The 19,513-nt window shown below is 40.5% G+C and overlaps 1 protein-coding gene across 3 annotated transcripts; it reads right to left on the reverse strand.

The window, feature by feature from the left end:
- Window positions 1–1,174: 1,174 nt before the first annotated feature.
- On the reverse strand, window positions 1,175–18,763 carry LOC121376184. 3 transcript variants are annotated; one of them, XM_041504002.1, is made up of 3 exons: window positions 18,515–18,763; window positions 2,731–2,968; window positions 1,175–2,000 (listed from the first exon to the last, which is right to left on the reverse strand). In XM_041504002.1, the coding sequence occupies exons 2-3, from the start codon at window positions 2,938–2,940 to the stop codon at window positions 1,677–1,679; spliced, it is 534 nt and encodes a 177-aa protein (XP_041359936.1). In that variant the 5' UTR covers window positions 2,941–2,968; window positions 18,515–18,763; the 3' UTR covers window positions 1,175–1,676. The 3 variants fall into 3 exon arrangements, with proteins under 3 accessions (XP_041359936.1, XP_041359937.1, XP_041359935.1); XM_041504003.1 differs by lacking the exon at window positions 18,515–18,763 and adding an exon at window positions 11,825–11,955; XM_041504001.1 differs by lacking the exon at window positions 18,515–18,763 and adding an exon at window positions 11,799–11,928.
- Window positions 18,764–19,513: the final 750 nt, after the last annotated feature.

Consider the following 19,513-nt stretch of genomic DNA (forward strand, 5'->3'; position numbering starts at 1 on the left):
AAAATTTAATTTGCAAAATATTTTCAACGGAAATCACATCTAATTAATTTTTCGTTATTTTAGTCCCATGTATATAATATTTCATGTTAGTAATTAACCTGTTTAGGAAGTTAACATTCTTCTTATTAATAATACCAAACATGGCAGTATTTGTGTCCAAGTTAAAGCAGTGACTGTTTTGGACAACATCCAAGCTTCAATCGATTCCAGACGTTTTTAACCTTACGATATATTCATAGTTTCTGGAAAATTATTACAGAATGACACATATCGAAATCAACATAATGACTTATTTACAGAAACGTATTTGTTGGTAAAATCCGGTGTAACATTCTGTATTTAAAGCAGAAGAAAGTAGGGTCCTTCATGTTTGTGAAAGGTCATTCGTAGTATTGTTCTCAGTCCTTGATTTGCATATTGGCGCTTTTGGAGCTATATCTTTATAATTAAGTACATTATGTATATCTTTGCATCCCTTTTTACTTTTTAATAAAAATCTGACCCACTGGTTTATGAAATTCATATTTACATATGTTTTATATAAATTGTTCTTTTTAAAAACTCCCCATGACATGTACAAATATTCCTTTTCTGACATAATGTTTGTACAACCATGGTTTACGGCCTGTAATTATTTCATTATTAGCATTTCCAATATGTTTAACTGAGCTGAATAGCATGGTACGAGATTACTGAACAATTAATACCGAGTAAAGAAAAATGTTCTGCGCCCATTCCAACTTCCATGGGAATGGTGGAAGACATCGTTAGAGAACGTTTTACTTCCAATCCATATGGCTTTTGAATTAGAATAATTTATTTTAGGCCTCAAATACGTACATAGTGATTTAAAACTGTAAAACTGTTCAAGGGCTCTGGAGATCCGTCCAGAATAGAACTTGTATTGTCGGCGTTTTGAGATATAAGTAGTGCCGGATTTATAAGGGGGCAAAGAGGGCAATTGCCCCCCCCCCCCCCACCCCACCCCACCCCACCCCACCCCCCACCCGCCAGAGTGGCCTCCCAGACTAAGGACTTTCTTTATAAAAACAATGTAATAATTATAAAATTGCATGTAGCTAAGTTTTTGCATTTGTCATGTAATTTAATTTCTATGTTGAGGGGCCCCCGAACCTGAAGTGCCCCGGCCCCCCCCCCCCCCCCCCCCCCCCCCCCCCCCCCCCCCCCCCCCAAGGTCTAAATCTAGCTCTGGATATAAGATATTATTAACCGTCTATATCAATACCCATAATGGTTTCATTATTTATAACATTAATTGCTATGGATTTTAGGCATATAATAAAGATGTAGGCAGACAACACGTCACCTTGTCTACATCCTTTCGAGCATGAATGTTTCAGACAAAAATCCATTTTGCATTACTTTTAAGGTTTTTTTTTTTTTTACAGCGTTCTGATCCAATCTTTATCGAAGATTGAAAGTTAGAGATATCAAGCTGATATGAGTCGAACTCCGCTCCCGCCATATCCATTAACCATGGCGCTCTGGAAGCTTGAAAAGCTTTGTACATGAGAATCTTGACTTTTTGCAAGGATGCCTTGAGGATCGTGACTTTTTGCTAAGATCGCGACTTTTGCCAGGCTTTTTATGTTGTATCTTCACATTAATAATAACGATCCAAAGACAGCACTCTAACACCATTTCTCGTTCTGCTGTCAAACGAGATCTTTACTTCCACGTCTTCTCGCCAAAGCTGCGAGATCTCGCGAGGTTCGCATTGAACAAGTCCTTGGCCGGAAGACGTCGTGCACTTCCTCTTCGTCGTCCTTTTCCTCCAGGCCGTTCAGCATCGTCACACTTGACGACGCCCTCACCACGAAGTTCTCGAACATGTAGTTTTCGCTGTGGTCCAACGACGTGGTCGACGAGGTCAGATCCTGGTCGGACGGTTCTGGTGATTTCGGTTTGAGCGAGTGGATCGTGTCCTGGATGTTGAAGAACTGTCTTTTCAGGAGAATGTCGTGCTGCCGGAGAAGAATCTGAAAACATATCGAAGCATGCACATTAAAGACTCATACAGACTGGATGCGGCTCGTGCGTGCAGTCTGACTGTTACTTCTGATGCGTCTGTCGCTTGCGTCAATACATCAATGATCATATACGATTATTTCATTGCGGCTGATCGTAGGCGTGTTGCTGATCGCAGACCTGTTGCAGACGCACGCGCCGCATCCAGTCTACATAAGCCTTAAAACTAGTCTCTCCTCATCGTAATATAGCATCATTAATACAAAATACAAATGCAAGTTCTGAAATATCCTGTAATTTCTATCAACGGTTATTGTAAACTGCTATCATACGACATATAACTCTGTTGCCATATTGTTTAAAAACTTTGAAATAAAACAGTTGAAACGCGTCCCGCGTTAGTGTTAAAATTAATAATAATATATTATGTGTGTGCAGCCAAACGATGTAGAGAAGAATGGCGCGCAACTGTACGAAAATTAACGTGGACGGTCTAATCTAAATGATTACAAAATCACAGTATCACAGAATTGTCGTCATTTTTGTTGAAATAATAGACTTCATTATTCTGTATATACGTATTTCAACTGTTTCAACGTAAATGATATCTTGAAATTTAACTGCTACTTATACTGTATATTAAAAGCGTGTGGTGGGGCGGGTGATTGACTTTTGTTCAACGATACCCGAGCGCTGTGTTTATAAAGTTTGTCAATGGATTGTTTACACGACAGCACGTACCAGCTCCTGCTTGACCCACATCATGGCGGTCATCAGATCGTCGAGTCGGTCGACGAGGCCGTCACGTGGTGCTTGCGCCTGGCTCACTTTGCGCGTGCGTGTGTTTCTGTTGGTTCCGGCCCTATCATACCTCGTTGGGAGTCGGACCTGGCCGGGCAGGCTGGAGTGGCGAATGGGGATGATGCCGGTGTCCATGTCAACGTGGTCCATGTGGTGACGGCGACACGTCCACACACTGCTAAAAAACACAAACAAAGGGAATATTAGTTTTTTGGACATCAGCTTATTTTATGGGAGACTGTTTGTTTGTTTGTTTGTTTGTTTATACTTATTTTCGTGCTTATATCCAATTAAGGTTCAAGCACGCTGTCCTGGACACAGACCTCAGCTATCTGGGCTGTTTGTCCAGGACAGAGGGCTAGTGGTTACTGGACGACTTAGCGCTCATACAGACTGGATGCGGCGCGGGTGCGTTCTAAGAAAACAAAAATCCAAATACTTTAGTTTCAGTGAGAGCGTCTAGACTGTATGCGTAAATGAAGTAATCTTATATGGTGCATTTGCCCAAAACGCATGCGGTAGACGTAACAGTGGAACCGCACGCTCGCACCGCATCCAGTCTGTATGAGCCTTTATTCTGTAGGCCGAATTTGGATACTACCACACTCGACAGTTACAGGTTGGCATTATCGTCATATCGTCAGTCGAGATTCCCAGATGGATTCAACTCCGTCCTACGATGGATGATTCGGGCCTTTTAAAAACTGCATTCTCAAAGGTCTGATGATTTCACAATGTGATTTGTTCTGTGATAAAGAATAATGCGACGAAAAATTGACGTAATAACATCATTTATGGGTTACACAAAAGCAAATTCAGGTAACCCAATTCGTGCTTACGTAACCCGTCAAGACCATATAAATGATGTCTTAAGTTTAATGCGCGAACGAAAAATGGGTTACGCAAAACTAGACTTGCTCGAGCTATGTGCGAACAAAAAGGTATTGCACACACCAGGAGCCTGGCGGAAACTGATGCGGTGAGGCAGGTTCCGCCAGGCTCCTGGTGTGTGATCACTGGCTTGGTCCACGGTGGAGGGATGATTTCCGAAAATGAAAAGTTAAAGTTTGTTTTATTTAACGACACCACTGTAGCATATTAATTTTGGTATTCATTGGATATCAAACGTTTGGTATTTGTGACATATTATGGCCGTTGTGATATTTTTCCATTGGTAGCAAGGGATCTTTTATATCCACCATCCCTTAGACAGGATAGCACATACTATGACCTTTGATATATATCTTTCGTTATTCCCTGGCTGGAACGAGAAATAACCTAATGGGTTCACCGATGGGGATCGATCCTAGATCGACCGCGCATCAAGCGAGCGCTTTACTACTGGATTACGTCCCGCCCCTGGTCGATTGAAGGCGATTAAATGAGTTGACCTCGACTGTATTCATCCCTAACAATATAATAATGTCACCCTTTAAAAGACGATTAGCGAGTAATAAACACAAATATAACATTCGCCACCAATTGGAAAAAAGAGTTCTTTCACTCGGGACATGAACGGGATTGGTTATGGACGCTCTATAAATGATAAGCCATAAGCATTGCATCAGACCGAACAAATAAAGCCGTCACACAGCGCGGCACACCATGGCTTTGTTTACTCGGTGGGTATTCATCTCATTTCCAACACCGGGTCCAACACACTGGCATTCACAGGATGTTGTTTGTGACACAGTGGAGCGCCTGGTGGCCCACAGGTAGCAGTATCGACCCCTATAGCATGACTGGCTGGATTTACCACATTAACTACTTCTCGATTAGTATCTAATTTGTATTATAGTATATTTTGAAGTGATTAATGTGGTGGTACCGAGTTTCCTTTCTTATTGTTTTGACCCGTTTGACACGCATCATAATCACTGATTAAATAGTGTGCTAGGGTGTTGTCAGTTTGTTGAATCGTCTCTCTCTCTCTCTCTCTCTCTCTCTCTCTCTCTCTCTCTCTCTCTCTCTCTCTCTCTCTCTCTCTCTCTCTCTCTCTCTCTCAATAGCAACAATTAATAGGTTACCTGTGAATAAAAGACGGAGTTCACACTGTGGGATACTTGTAATATTGCACGTCATACCGAGCTAGTAAAGAGAAACGCGTAAGACAGAGAAAAAAACACCCCTTACCTGCCTCGTCCTCAAACCTATATGACCTGCAGTTAGATAATGTTGTTAATATTGCCTGTCAATTAAAGTCTTTTGGCAATCAAAGCCCCGGGGCTGGCGTATCGGGACCCAGCGGTGGCAATTTCACGCCCTGGGAAGCACGAGCAATGTCCAACCGCTTTCTCTCATTTATTTATGGAAGAAAGCGGATATCGTATCGCATTCGATCGCAGGCAATAATTTCATCTCTTTGATAACGTCTTTGATAACGTCGCTTTGAGGTGGGCGAGAGAAACAAAGAACACCGGCGGGGTAATTTGGTAGCGATATTATAGTGCGTGAACCTGATTCAACTGGGACGCAAATGATCACATACTAATATTCATTAAAACACCACTACCAAGTGTATTTTTAAAACTCTATTCGATGGCTCATTGACAATGAGTACAATTTGGACAGTGTATCATTGGTCATTTTATATCAATATCTTTATTATCATAAGCTTTACAACTTGTGGAAGTTTTCTTTCTTTAACAACGTCTTTAGTATGGCACATTGCTAATGACTGATAACAACGCCTTAAGTATGGCACATTGCTAATGATTGATAACAACGCCTTAAGTATGGCACCTTGCTAATGATTGATAACAACGCCTTAAAAATGGCGCATTGCTAATGATTGATAACAACGCCTTAAGTATGGCACATTGCTAATGACTGATAACAACGCCTTAAGTATGGCACATTGCTAATGACTGATAACAACGCCTTAAGTATGGCACATTGCTAATGACTGATAACAACGCCTTAAGTATGGCACATTGCTAATGACTGATAACAACGCCTTAAGTATGGCACATTGCTAATGACTGATAACAACGCCTTAAGAATGGCACATTGCTAATGACTGATAACAACGTCTTAAGTATGGCACATTGCTAATGATTAATTAATCACCAGCCACTCAGGACTCTGAAAACTACCAGAACGACAGTTCGTTCGCGAATCTCACAAACAAAATTATGTAAGTTTGTGTAACCTATTGTTAGTTCGCATATGAATGAATGAATGAATGGCTGAATTAATTAATTCATTAATTCATTCATTCATTAATTCATTAATTGTTGGATGGATGAATGGATGTTTAACGACACCCCAGTAGGCCTACAAGAAATCGATTATTGGGTGTTAAACAAGGGTACGTGATGATCAACATCAATTTAAAATAATACAATTATTAATAATAATAGTATAGACAGCTGTGAAAGAGTCGCATTTATTAAAGACTATTTTTTGTTTTTCTTTTTTAAATAATAAATAAAATTGGAAATCTTGCGTATGTATGTGTCTGACTGGTGAAGTGTGGATTAAGACCATGCACTTCATTTTGCAGCCCTCTTGCAAAACTAAGTAACGCATGTCCTACGTCATAATCAGCTACCCCAGAAGGTAGGCAAGTTAGGATGACAGTATAAATCAAGGGACAAGACACCCCAGAAGGTAGGCAAGTTAGAATGACAGTATAAACCAAGGGACAAGACCCCCCAGTAGGTAGGAAAGTTAGGATGACTTTATAAACCAAGGGACAAGACACCCCAGTAGGTAGGCAAGTTAGGATGACAGTATAAACCAAGGGACAAGACACCCCAGTAGGTAGGCAAGTTAGAATGACAGTATAAACCAAGGGACAAGACCCCCCTGTAGGTAGGAAAGTTAGGATGACTTTATAAACCAAGGGACAAGACACCCCAGTAGGTAGGAAAGTTAGGATGACTTTATAAACCAAGGGACAAGACACCCCAGTAGGTAGGCAAGTTAGGATGACAGTATAAACCAAGGGACAAGACACCCCAGTAGGTAGGAAAGTTAGGATGACTTTATAAACCAAGGGACAAGACACCCCAGTAGGTAGGCAAGTTAGGATGACAGTATAAACCAAGGGACAAGACACCCCAGTAGATAGGCAAGTTAGAATGACAGTATAAACCAAGGGACAAGACCCCCAGTAGGTAGGAAAGTTAGGATGACTTTATAAACCAAGGGACAAGACACCCCAGTAGGTAGGCAAGTTAGGATGACAGTATAAACCAAGGGACAAGACACCCCAGTAGGTAGGCAAGTTAGAATGACAGTATAAATCAAGGGACAAGACCCCCCCCCCCCCAATAGGTAGGCAAGTTAGGATGACTTTATAAACCAAGAGACAAGACACCCCAGTAGGTAGGCAAGTTAGGATGACAGCATAAACCAAGGGACAAGACACCCCAGTAGGTAGGCAAGTTAGGATGAATTTATAAATCAAGGGACAAGACGCCCCAGTAGGTAGGCAAGTTAGGATGACAGTATAAACCAAGGGACAAGACATCCCAGTAGGTAGGCAAGTTAGGATGACAGCAAAAACCAAGGGACAAGACACCCCAGTAGGTAGGCAAGTTAGGATGACAGCATAAACCAAGGGACAAGACACCCCAGTAGATAGGCAAGTTAGGATGACAGTATAAACCAAGGGACAAGACACTCCTAGTAGGGAACAGGACGCCTGTACCCTAGGGGTGGCAGCGTGTGTCTGCCTCTACATTTGGAAGTTACCAACATGATCAACCAAGGACAGCATGGTCTGGACCTGGGGGGGGGGGGGGGGGGGGGGAGTGATCATGAACCTAGCGGATCATTTTGTCTACATTTTCCCTAGACAACTATATAAATAGCCGAATATTTTATTGTAAAACATGTTTAGCCTCAGCGGGTGGGTTTGGGGGATTCGTCCGAGCCTCGCGAAATCGATATTTACCAGGAATTACATAACAGTGTCGAATTGTATTCGGGCTTGGGTGATGTATTTTTAATTGGCGATTTTAACAGTAGAACAGCAGAAAATGCTGACTATATAAAATTTGATAATTTGGACAATACTGTCCTTGGCTGACTACAAACCTCTGTGTTCAGAGGCTTTACGTGTTAACATCGATTTATTGAATGCTTGTTTACCTATAGATATAGAAAATTCACAACAGGGTGTGGATAACATTATTGATAGTTTTACTCATACTCTAAAAGATATAACAGAGCAATTCGTTGTTGTGAAACACAAAAGTAGAGGGAAATCTTTAGTCGGTAACAATAATAGTGGCCAATACGAACAAAATGTATTCTCGCATACTAAAATCGACAAACTATGGTTCACTCATGATTGTAGGGTGTTGTATAACCGATATATGGATTCCTTGCGTGCATTCAACAAGCATAAGTGTGATAAAAATCATAAATCACTGCATGAATGTAAACATGAGTATAAGAAAATGGAATTAAAACTGAAAAGACAATACAAGTTACTAGAGGAAAACCAACTAGATTACTTACGTAAATATAACCCTAGACAATTCTATAAATATTTTTCAATTAGTAAACAGAATCGAGCTGATATAACACTAAATGAATTTTTCAATTATTTTAAGGACAGTAGTTCCGTTGATATTAATTTAGATACGACTTGTGGTTATGAAACCAATGAAAATAGTGATACTGTGTTTGATGAATTAGACAAGCCAATTAATGAAAGCGAGGTCTTAGCAGTAATTAGAGAATTAAAACGCAACAAAAGCCACGGGCTTGATGGTATTATGAATGAGTTCTTTATCGAATTTGAAAATATATTATTGCCAGTGATTTGTAAGTTATTTAATGTAATACTGAACACTGGATTTTACCCGACTGTATGGTCAATTGCTGTCATTGTACCAGTCCATAAAAAAGGTAATATAAATGATCCGAACAATTACAGAGGTATAAGTTTGGTAAGCTGTTTAGCTAAGTTGTTTACCGGTGTGCTTAACAAGAGGTTATATCAGTGGTCAGAAGAATACAACATTATAACAGATGCGCAATTTGGTTTTCGAAAAGGAGTTAGCACTGTTGATGCTATATTTTCGCTATATTCTATAATAATGAAATCTCTGGAACATAATGGTAAATTATATTGCTGTTTTGTGGATTATAAGAAAGCGTTTGACTCTGTGAATCGATATAATCTGTGGACCAAACTATTTAAGTACGGAATTAATGGCAAACTGTTAAAAGTATTAAAATCTATGTATAACTGTGTTAGATCCTGCATAAATGTAAATGGTTTTAGATCTGATTTCTTTAAAAATACCATTGGCCTAATGCAAGGTGAAGTTTTATCACCGATACTTTTTTCACTCTTTCTAAATGACCTAGAAAATGAATTTATTGTTAAGGGTTGCCCTGATACTATGTTTAGAGATCTCAGTGTTTTTCTGTTACTCTTTGCAGATGATATGGTTATTTTCTCTGAAAGTATATATGGATTACAGCATATGCTTGACACATTGTTCCTTTATAATAACAAATGGGGTTTAACTGTAAATAAAACAAAAACCAAAATTATGATTTTCAGAAAACGTGGTAAATTACTAGATGATGAAAAATGGTCCTATGATGGTGACTCGGTCGAAGTAGTAGACCAATTTAACTATCTTGGTATTGTCCTACATTTTACCTGCAAATTTTCACATGCTATAAAATGTATATCTGAACAAGGAAAAAAAGCATGTTTTGCAATGAAGAAAAGTTCCAAGCCCTTGTTTTTAAACCAAAGTTCATTGTTGGCGTTATTTGATACGTATGTAGCTAGCGTACTGTTCTATGGTTGTGAAATTTGGTGTTTTCAAAAAGCAGATTTAATTGAAAAAATTCACCTTGATTTTTGTAAAAATGTTCTAAAAGTTAAAGGATGTACAAGCAATATTATGATTTATTTTGAATTAGGTAGATATCCATTGGTGCATGAACGTACCTATCGTATGATGAAATATTGGTTCAAACTGATAAAAACTGATAATTGTATAATGAGTACAATGTATAGTGAGATGAAATCTAGCTGCGTCTATAAAAATAACTGGGTATTTTTTATTAAGAAAACATTTCAAGAGTTGGGGCTTGGTTATATTTGGGACAATCAGGATCATCTGGTAGAAAGTACGATGTATTATTTATCACTAATTAAACAAAGGATTTTTGACCAAGCATTGCAGAATCTTTACCATCAGCTAAATACATCTGTGAAATGCGGCAATTTGTATAGATACTTGGTCGAATACTTAAAAACTCAACAATACTTGGTCAAACCTATACCTGATATTTATAAAACATGTATTACGAAATTAAGGCTATCTTCACATATTTTGGCAATAGAAACTGGTAGATATAAGAAAATAAGTCGTCCCAATAGAGTATGCATTTATTGTAATAGTGGAGATGTAGAAGATGAATATCATTTTGTATTAATATGTACATTGTACAGAGATTTAAGAGAAAATTATATAAAGAAATACTACTGGAATAGGCCATCTATGCTAAAGTTTATACAGTTGCTGACCAGTAAAAACAAAAATATATTGTGTAAATTGGGAAAATATATATTTAAAGCATTTAAAATTCGAACTTCCTTAGTCTAAATATACTGGAATTATCAAGATATATAATATGTTGCATTTGAATGTCAATTTGTATATAATACTCTACCTATAAAACTATAATTTACATTCTCCTTATTGAGAATATATATGTACATGTGTGTGTGTGTGTGTGTGTGTGTGTGTGTGTGTGTTCTATTTATTATTCTAATTGTATGTACATGTGATATTGTATGTTTACTAGTATTGTTGTTTGTTCATACCAATAAGCCGCTATGCTTACGGTGAATAAAGAATTGAATTGAATCTCCTCATTTGATTACACTATTGTTCTGCTACGCGTCAAAATACTTCACAAAAGTGTTCACACTTAAACTTTAATTCGCCGTGCGTTAAGCTGTGATAATACCGATGACAGTGTCCGGTACCTTATCATCGGCAACATTTCAGTGTTTAGAACTGTTCTCTATCGAAGAGAAATCTATCTACACGTGAGCAGATTGATGATATACAAAGATGACAGAGCACATTACGTCAAACGTCCATGTTTTAAAACCAGTTTCTCATAATGTTACGCTTACTTGACGTGCGTCACGCCATGTTATGTCGCAGGTGAATTGTAGAAGTAAAATCACTGTCTGATAATTGCGTCACACATGACTGACTCTGATAGCAGTTATTGTTAACATAATTATCTATAATACTGTTGTAACTACGTGACTCAGTCACAACCGGCGTGGTGACAGAAGACTCATTCAATATGTTTCTTTTAATGTGTCAGAACATTTTTACTCTCTCACCAGGCTTGGTGCTTATAAAACTTTCAGAGTCTGGACTCAAGCCTCTAACAGGAAGGAAATGTGTTTATTTATCGACGCACTCAACACATTTTATTTACGGTTATATGGTGTCGGATGGGACTAACAGTCTGAGACGTGAACGTCGTGGCAACGTCATACAAATTGTATGTGTGTGACGTCATTAGAGATTGAGTCTGGACTCTAAAAGTTTTATAAGCACGGCCCAGGCTCTCCTTTTGTCAAGTATTGTTTTTTATTTCTTACTTTTTCCCCATTTCCCAACTAGCGAACATAAATGATCAGTTATATAATTTGCGAAAATATTACGAGCATTCCAGCCCTCACAGTGAGTCGAACGACCGAGCTCGTGCTTTTTTTTATTTTTTTGTTCCAGCTCTACGGGAACGAGAATATAAACGGCTAATTGAAAATGGTAACCCAAATGGCAACATATTTATTCTCTTTATCTACAGGCTAAAAAGCGTCACAGTTATCAAATGCCAGGTGCGTGTGCATAGGGAGTTGGGAACTATCAAAGAATCATTAAATTTCAAACTGCTTACAGCTTCTTGCTTAAAATGTCGTGTTTCCGGTCGTCCGGGTGTTCGCGGTAGCTCACAATGCATTGTATATTGAACAAAAAAGAAACGTAGAAACCTACCTGTCGACTCTACCTGTCGAACCTACCTGTCGAACCACGCTCATTGTCTTCAACATCAGTGCGATTCGCTCTCATTTAGCATATACAGGTGTCGTTTAACATTCCTTCTTCCGTGCACCGCGAGCGGCAGACAAGATCTCTTAAATATCAGTTTCACAAATTGCTACCCACGTAATGTTACATAACATTGTTCTGCGGGGGGGGGGGGGGGGGGGGGTATCCTGTTCACATTAGACATTGGCCGCTGTAATAAGGAACAGGTGGGCGTGTCCAGGCCGTGCAATAAACACGTCGTAGATAATGGGGTTAATGTAATATATTCATGTCCTATTATTCGGGGATTTACCATGAAATCCCACCTGTTGATACGGTCGGGGACAAGATATTTATGAAGTGTCGAGCGCAATAAAATCTTCAGCCGTATAATTGTGGTTTGTATTGGCGGTTAATTAATAACACTGTTTACCTGAGTCAGGAATGCAGGTATTTTCAGTTACATTCCACGACATGCATATGTAGATATGTTAACGCAATGAATAAATGCACAATTCGTATATCCAACAATTATTTCCACCTAAATTAGACAGGTGTTTGTATTACATTACTACATGTATATCTATATATTCGAAATGGATTATCCACATCATTTTTTTTTTCTGCGATAACTTGGGAGATAGTGCACTAACCCTGCACGTGCTGTAACCTCTCCATGGTGCAAGGGTGTAACATTCTCTTTGAGAATGGCCAATACAGCACAAATTGAAATTTTTAGTAAAAATCAGTATCCATCTGTGATATTTGTATTTTTGCACAGTTCTTTACACTGTTTTTATTTAAATCTTGAGTTTTTATATTGATGTTGATCATCACCTTATTTGTTTGCATTACCGTAGTTTGACACCCAATAGCCGATGTATTTTTCGTGCTGGGGTGTCGTTAAACCTTCATTTGTTCATTCATTACTATTTCATTATTATTTGTGTATCCATGGGCGTACATAGGGGGGGGGGGGGGGTGTCGAACCCCCCCCCCCTTGAAATCGCTTTTTTTATAATTGAATATATCTGACATTGATATCTGACATTAGTATATTTACTCAACATAGAAATATATGCCCAATATCTCTGCAATCTATTTTGGAACCCCCCTTTTCAAAATCCTATGTATTGGAACCCCCCTTTTCAAAATCCTGTGTACGCCCATGGTAACCTTCTTTAAATAAAAATTAGTAGTAGTAGTAGTAGTAGTAGTAGTAGTAGTAGTAGTAGTAGTAGTAGTAATAGTAGTATTCCTATATACAGTCGTTACTTCAGCCCACGTAATTACAGGATGTTAAAAGGACTTCCAATTCGTATCACGTTTATATCCCGAGTGAAATCATTTCTCTACTGTTCTTTGTATTAAAACCTACAAAATCAGCGGGCACTTTTGACATCCAATAACCGATGATTAACAAATCAATGTGCTCTAGTGGTGTCGTTAACCAAAACACATTTTAACTCTTTGACCAAATTGAAAACTTATGTTGGTGATAATTCCAAGCGTTCTGCTGTGGCCATCATCAGGACGTGTGAACAGGGTGTATTTATAAAAAGATACTTACGAAGGAAAAGAAAGAAAGAAATGTTTTATTTAACGACGCACTCAACACATTTTATTTACGGTTATATGGCGTCAGACAGATTTTGAGAGGAAACCCCCAGTCACCACTACATGGGCTACTCTTTCCGATTAGCAGCAAGGGATCTTTTATTTGCACTTCCCACAGGCAGGATAGCACAAACCATGGCCTTTGTTGAACCAGTTATGGATCACTGGTCGGTGCAAGTGGTTTACACCTACCCATTGAGCCTTGCGGAGCACTCACTCAGGGTTTGGAGTCGGTATCTGGATTAAAAATCCCATGCCTCGACTGGGATCTGAACCCAGTACCTACCAGCCTGTAGACCGACGGCCTACCACGACGCCACCGAGGCCGGTCACTTACGAAGGAAGGAAATGTTTTATTTAACGACGCACTCAACACATTTTGTTTACGGTTACGGACATATGGTTAAGGACCACACAGATACAGAGAGAGGAAACCCGCTGTCGCCACTTCATGGGCTACTCTTTCCAATTAACAGCAAGGGATCTTTTATATGTACCATCCCACAGACAGGGTAGTACATACCACGGCCTTTGATATACCAGTCGTGGTGCACTGGCTGGAGCGAGAAATAGCCCAATGGGCCCACCGACAGGGATCGATCCTAGACTGATCGCGCATCAAGCGAACGCTTTACCACTGGGCTACGTCCCGCCCCCAGTCATATGGCGTCGGACATATGGTTAAGGACCATACAGATATTGAGAGGAAACCCGCTGTCGCCACTTCATGGGCTACTCTTTTCGATTAACAGCAAGGGATCTTTTATATGCACTATCCCACAGACAGGATAGCACATACCACGGCCTTTAATATACCAGTCGTGGTGCACTGGCTGGAGCGAGAAATAGCCCAAATGCGCCGACCGACGGGGATCGATCCGAGACCGACCGCACATTACGCGAACGCTTTACGACTGGGCTACGTCCCGCCCCTAGTTACTGCCGAAACCCCGACTACGATGAAAACTGTGGCGAGCGCCAAATGGTTCCACCAAGCCACTGGTTACTGACGAAACCCCGACTACGATGAAAACTGTGGCGAGCGCCAAATGGTTCCACCAAGCCACTGGTTACTTACGAAACCCCGACTACGATGAAAACTGTGGCGAGCGCCAAACGGTTCCACCAAGCCACTGGTTACTGACAAAACCCCGACTACGATGAAAACTGTGGCGAGCGCCAAACGGTTCCACCAAGCCACTGGTTACTGACGAAACCCCGACTACGATGAAAACTGTGGCGAGCGCCAAACGGTTCCACCAAGCCACTGGGTTCCAAGAGCTTCTACTGACATCAAGACTAGCGAGAACACGCTGGGTGTATACTTTACTCTAAACAACAAACAGTTTCAAGTAGAAGTAAACGTTGTTTTGTTTAACGACACCACTAGAAGAATTTGAATAATTTATTAATCATCGGCTGTTGAATGTCCAACATTCGGCCATTGTGACACGTAATCACCAGAAGAAACCCGTTACATTCTCCCATTAGCAGTAGGTTTTTATATGCACTTTGACGGGATAGCACATACCAATGCCTAGGATACACTAGTGGTGAGGTGCTGTTTGGGACGGAGAGAATGGGTTTACCGTGAATACACTAGTGGTGAGGTGCTGTTTGGGACGGAGAGAATGGGTTCACCGTGAATACACTAGTGGTGAGGTGCTGTTTGGGGCGGAGAGAATGGATTCACCGTGAATACACTAGTGGTGAGGTGCTGTTTGGGGCGGAGAGAATGGATTCACCGTGAATACACTAGTTAAGTGGTGAGGTGCTGTTTGGGACGGAGAGAATGGGTTCACCGTGAATACACTAGTGGTGAGGTGCTGTTTGGGTCGGAGAGAATGGATTCACCGTGAATCAATCTAATTAAAATTAGCTCCACTATTACATGTGGATCTAAAGACAGCCAGTTGGAGCTCATGTCCACCAATCAAAACCTTACTTGCAGAATCCTGCCAGTGATTTAAAAATAATTTGAAAACATTCCGAATTATCCTGAGGGTATACGACATGTTTCGTGTGAATTACGAATGCCTTAAAACATGTTTTATTTTATAAAATAAATAATTTGTAATGTAAAACTGAAGACTGATTTAGTTTTTTTAATTTTATAAATAAATACATAATTTTTAATGTAAAATTGAAGACTGATAACCCACCCCGTACGTATTGGTATGGTTCGCTGTACTGCGGCCACTAAAATAGACTCGCCCGATATTTTTACAATTTGTATGCTCCCAAATAACGTTATAAAAGGCGAAGTGTGATTGGTCAATATTTAAATTATTATTTACAGACGAAATGTTACCTGGACATTGGGGACTACGCAGTGTTGTTAGTTTTAAATCACTGGCAGGATTCTGCAAGTAAGGTTTTGATTGGTGGACATGAGCTCCAACTGGCTGTCTTTAGATCCACATGTAATAGTGGAGCTAATTTTAATTAGATTGACCGTGAATACACTAGTGGTGAGGTGCTGTTTGGGGCGGAGAGAATGGATTCACCGTGAATACACTACTTAAGTGGTGAGGTGCTGTTTGGGACGGAGAGAATGGGTTCACCGTGAATACACTAGTGGTGAGGTGCTGTTTGGGGCGGAGAGAATGGGTTCACCGTGAATACACTAGTGGTGAGGTGCTGTTTGGGACGGAGAGAATGGGTTCACCGTGAATACACTAGTGGTGAGGTGCTGTTTGGGGCGGAGAGAATGGGTTCACCGTGAATACACTAGTGGTGAGGTGCTGCTTGGGGCGGAGAGAATGGGTTCACCGTGAATACACTAGTGGTGAGGTGCTGTTTGGGGCGGAGAGAATGGGTTCACCGTGAATACACTAGTGGTGAGGTGCTGTTTGGGACGGAGAGAATGGGTTCACCGTGAATACACTAGTGGTGAGGTGCTGTTTGGGACGGAGAGAATGGGTTCACCGTGGAGTTTGATCCTAAGGATTCTTTTCGACCTAAGTACGTCAGGCGATCGCTGTAGACCCCGCTAGTGTTCACCTGACTGCTAACAATGAACACTAACTACCGACTGGGGTGTGTGACGTAGCCCTGTGGTTTAGCGGTCCCTTGATACGCAGTCTGTCTGGGATCGATCCCCGTCGGTGGGCCCATCGGGCTATTTCTCGTTCCAGCCAGTGCACCACGACTGGTATCTCAAAGGCCGTGGTATATGCTATCTTCCTCTGTGGGTTGGTGTATATAAGAGATCCCTTGCTACTAATGAAAAAATGTACCATGTTTCCTCTCTATGACTATGTCAAAATGACCACATGTTTGATATCCAATAGCCGATGATTAATAAATCAATGTGTTCTAGTGGTGTCGTTAAACAAAACAATCTTTAACTACCGACTGAGCGAGATCCCGCAACTCTGAACCATAAATACTGTACAGACTGAGTGTTGGAAGAGGGCCGTGCTCTTTAAGTTCGTATACATATTTACAGTCGTTACGTTTACACTGGACTCGATGAAGTCACTCTTTACGGTGCAAGACGTCGCCCAGTGGTATAGCGGTCGCCTGATGCGCGGTCCGTTTAAGATCGATCCCCGTCGGTGGACTCCAAAAATGTGGGTTATTTTTCGTATCAGCCAGTGCTCCACAATTCGTATGACTAAGGCCGTAGTATGAACTATCTTGTCTATGGGATTATGCATATAAAAGGTCCTTTCGTAACGAGTAACCCGTGGAGTGGCGACATTCATTAGCTGTATATCGTCTTTAACCATAATTACGTCCGACGCCATACCATTACCGTAATTAGAGTGTGTTGTGTGCGTCGTTAAATAAAACATTCCTTCCTTCCTTCACTGAATTCACTTGCCGTACACACCCCCCCCCCCCCCCCCCCCCGAACCTAACTGATGAATGACATGTTGTTACAAAATATTATATTGCCAAAACTAAGGAAAACAAACTGGAACACTCGTTTCAAATACTGGTTAAATAATTCAACCTACGTGTGTTATTTCGAAAACAACACATTGGTTTTAATAATGGTTAAACAATTCAATGTATCCGTGGTATTTCCAAAAGGCCAAGCTGTGTTTGCCGAATGGTTATGTTCCGATGGTACAGCGTTTCAATAGTCAACTTAACAGTGTATTAAATTACAAACACAAATCGCTCGGTTCGTGTGGGACGAGTTAATGAGTATACTATTATTCCTGCACAGTTAGCTGGATAGATATTCACCCGAACGTTCAGTGTGTCATAGAATTCAATACCATAACAGCATGTACACAGCTGCAAGATGTTTATAATCTTAATGGTGGGTCTTTATAATTGAATCTAAAGACGCAATACGGCGAAAGGTCGATTCAGTGGTATACCAACACACTCACACACAGACCTTACGAACAAATTACCAATAAAAGATCGACAAACTGATAAAGAAATTTAAAAAGCAGAAGAGAACAATGTAGGAAAGTGATAAACTCAAAGTACGCGTTCGTGTCAACATTAAGTAACATTCAAAAGAAATAACTTAACGCTAGTTTCATTAAAGGCATTCATGAACGAATTCTGATGTCGATGAGAAAGAATAGGCATGTTGGTGTAACGATACCCCACCAACAGTTTAATTGGCGGTTACTCGGTGAGCAACAGATGTTGCAATTAGATAAAAAAAAATAATAATAATAATAATAATAAAAATTTTAAAAACCCAACAAGCTGCCGCCACTTGGCTGTTGTCCTAGCAACGAGGGTGAGGGCATCTAGGGCTTACGTCAATTTGTCCACTGACAAGATACTACATACCACATCTTTTACCAGCCGCGGGAACCAACAGGTCTTCTTTCCACGACGGACGGTCGACATCACGGTTGAATGAGGGCATGGATGGAGAGAGAGAGAGAGAGAGAGAGAGAGAGAGAGAGAGAGAGAGAGAGAGAGAGAGAGAGAGAGAGAGGGGGGGGGAGAGAGAGAGAGCAACAAAAAGATGACACAAATAAAAACAAACATACAGATAGAAAGAAAAAATATGTATACATGTGCTTTATTTCGTTCTCCCACACTCACACACTTACAGTATATCATGTTTAAAAATCTACACTTACCTAACAGTGCCGTCTACCACTATATCTGATCGCCACTAGACGTTTCCGCAGATCGACTAGTTCCCAGTATAGTGGAGTTTTACCTCGTCATCACGTCCGAACTACCCCGATCACTGCCGGGTTTTGAGAAGTAAGCTCGTGGTGCTGTCCCGTGTGATCCGCCACATATTACACTGGTGAAAGGATCTAATTAACAGCTGTTTTCTATCGCCATGATCGGCGCCGTGTTTTCTCTCTTCCCTCGTTTACTTAGACATATGTTGAGAATTCCCCTTGTCAGTCGAGGAATGCGAGATGCAGTTTGTCTGAAATGTGTGGGGGTCACAGCGGGAGAGGGCTGCTGGTAAACAGTAGCGATAAACGTCCATAACTGAAATATCATGTACACAGACATATAGATAAGGACAGTGTTCGGTGGTGTTATGTAGGAAAGCTGGTAGTTCTTTAGTAAACAGAAGTTCAATTGATAAATGAAATATGTTCACAAATGTTGCGATTAGAATTGGTAACTGGATTCAGTTTTCAAAGAATTTTACCGGCACATCATACCTTTAATGATATAGCAACTCCACTAACACGTGGGAAAATATTGTGTTCTATTTAAATGTGGTATAACTTGCAGTTCTTTTCTTTAAATTGGAAGCGGGTTTAGTCGACTAAGTAGGACTTAGTATTGAAGCATTCAGCGGGTTTAGTCGACTATGTAGGACTTGGTATTGAAGCATTCAGCTGGTTTAGTCGACTATGTAGGACTTGGTATTGAAGCATTCAGCGGGTTTAGTCGACTATGTAGGACTTGGTATTGAAGCATTCAGCGGGTTTAGTCGACTATGTAGGACTTGGTATTGAAGCATTCAGCGGGTTTAGTCGACTATGTAGGACTTGGTATTGAAGCATTTAGCGGGTTTAGTCGACTATGTAAGAGTTAGTTTTGAAGCATTCAGCTGGTTTAGTAGACTATGTAGGACTTGGTATTGAAGCATCCAGCGGGTTTAGTCG

Source organism: Gigantopelta aegis, chromosome 6, assembly GCF_016097555.1.
Source record: "Gigantopelta aegis isolate Gae_Host chromosome 6, Gae_host_genome, whole genome shotgun sequence".
Classification (NCBI taxonomy): domain Eukaryota; kingdom Metazoa; phylum Mollusca; class Gastropoda; order Neomphalida; family Peltospiridae; genus Gigantopelta; species Gigantopelta aegis.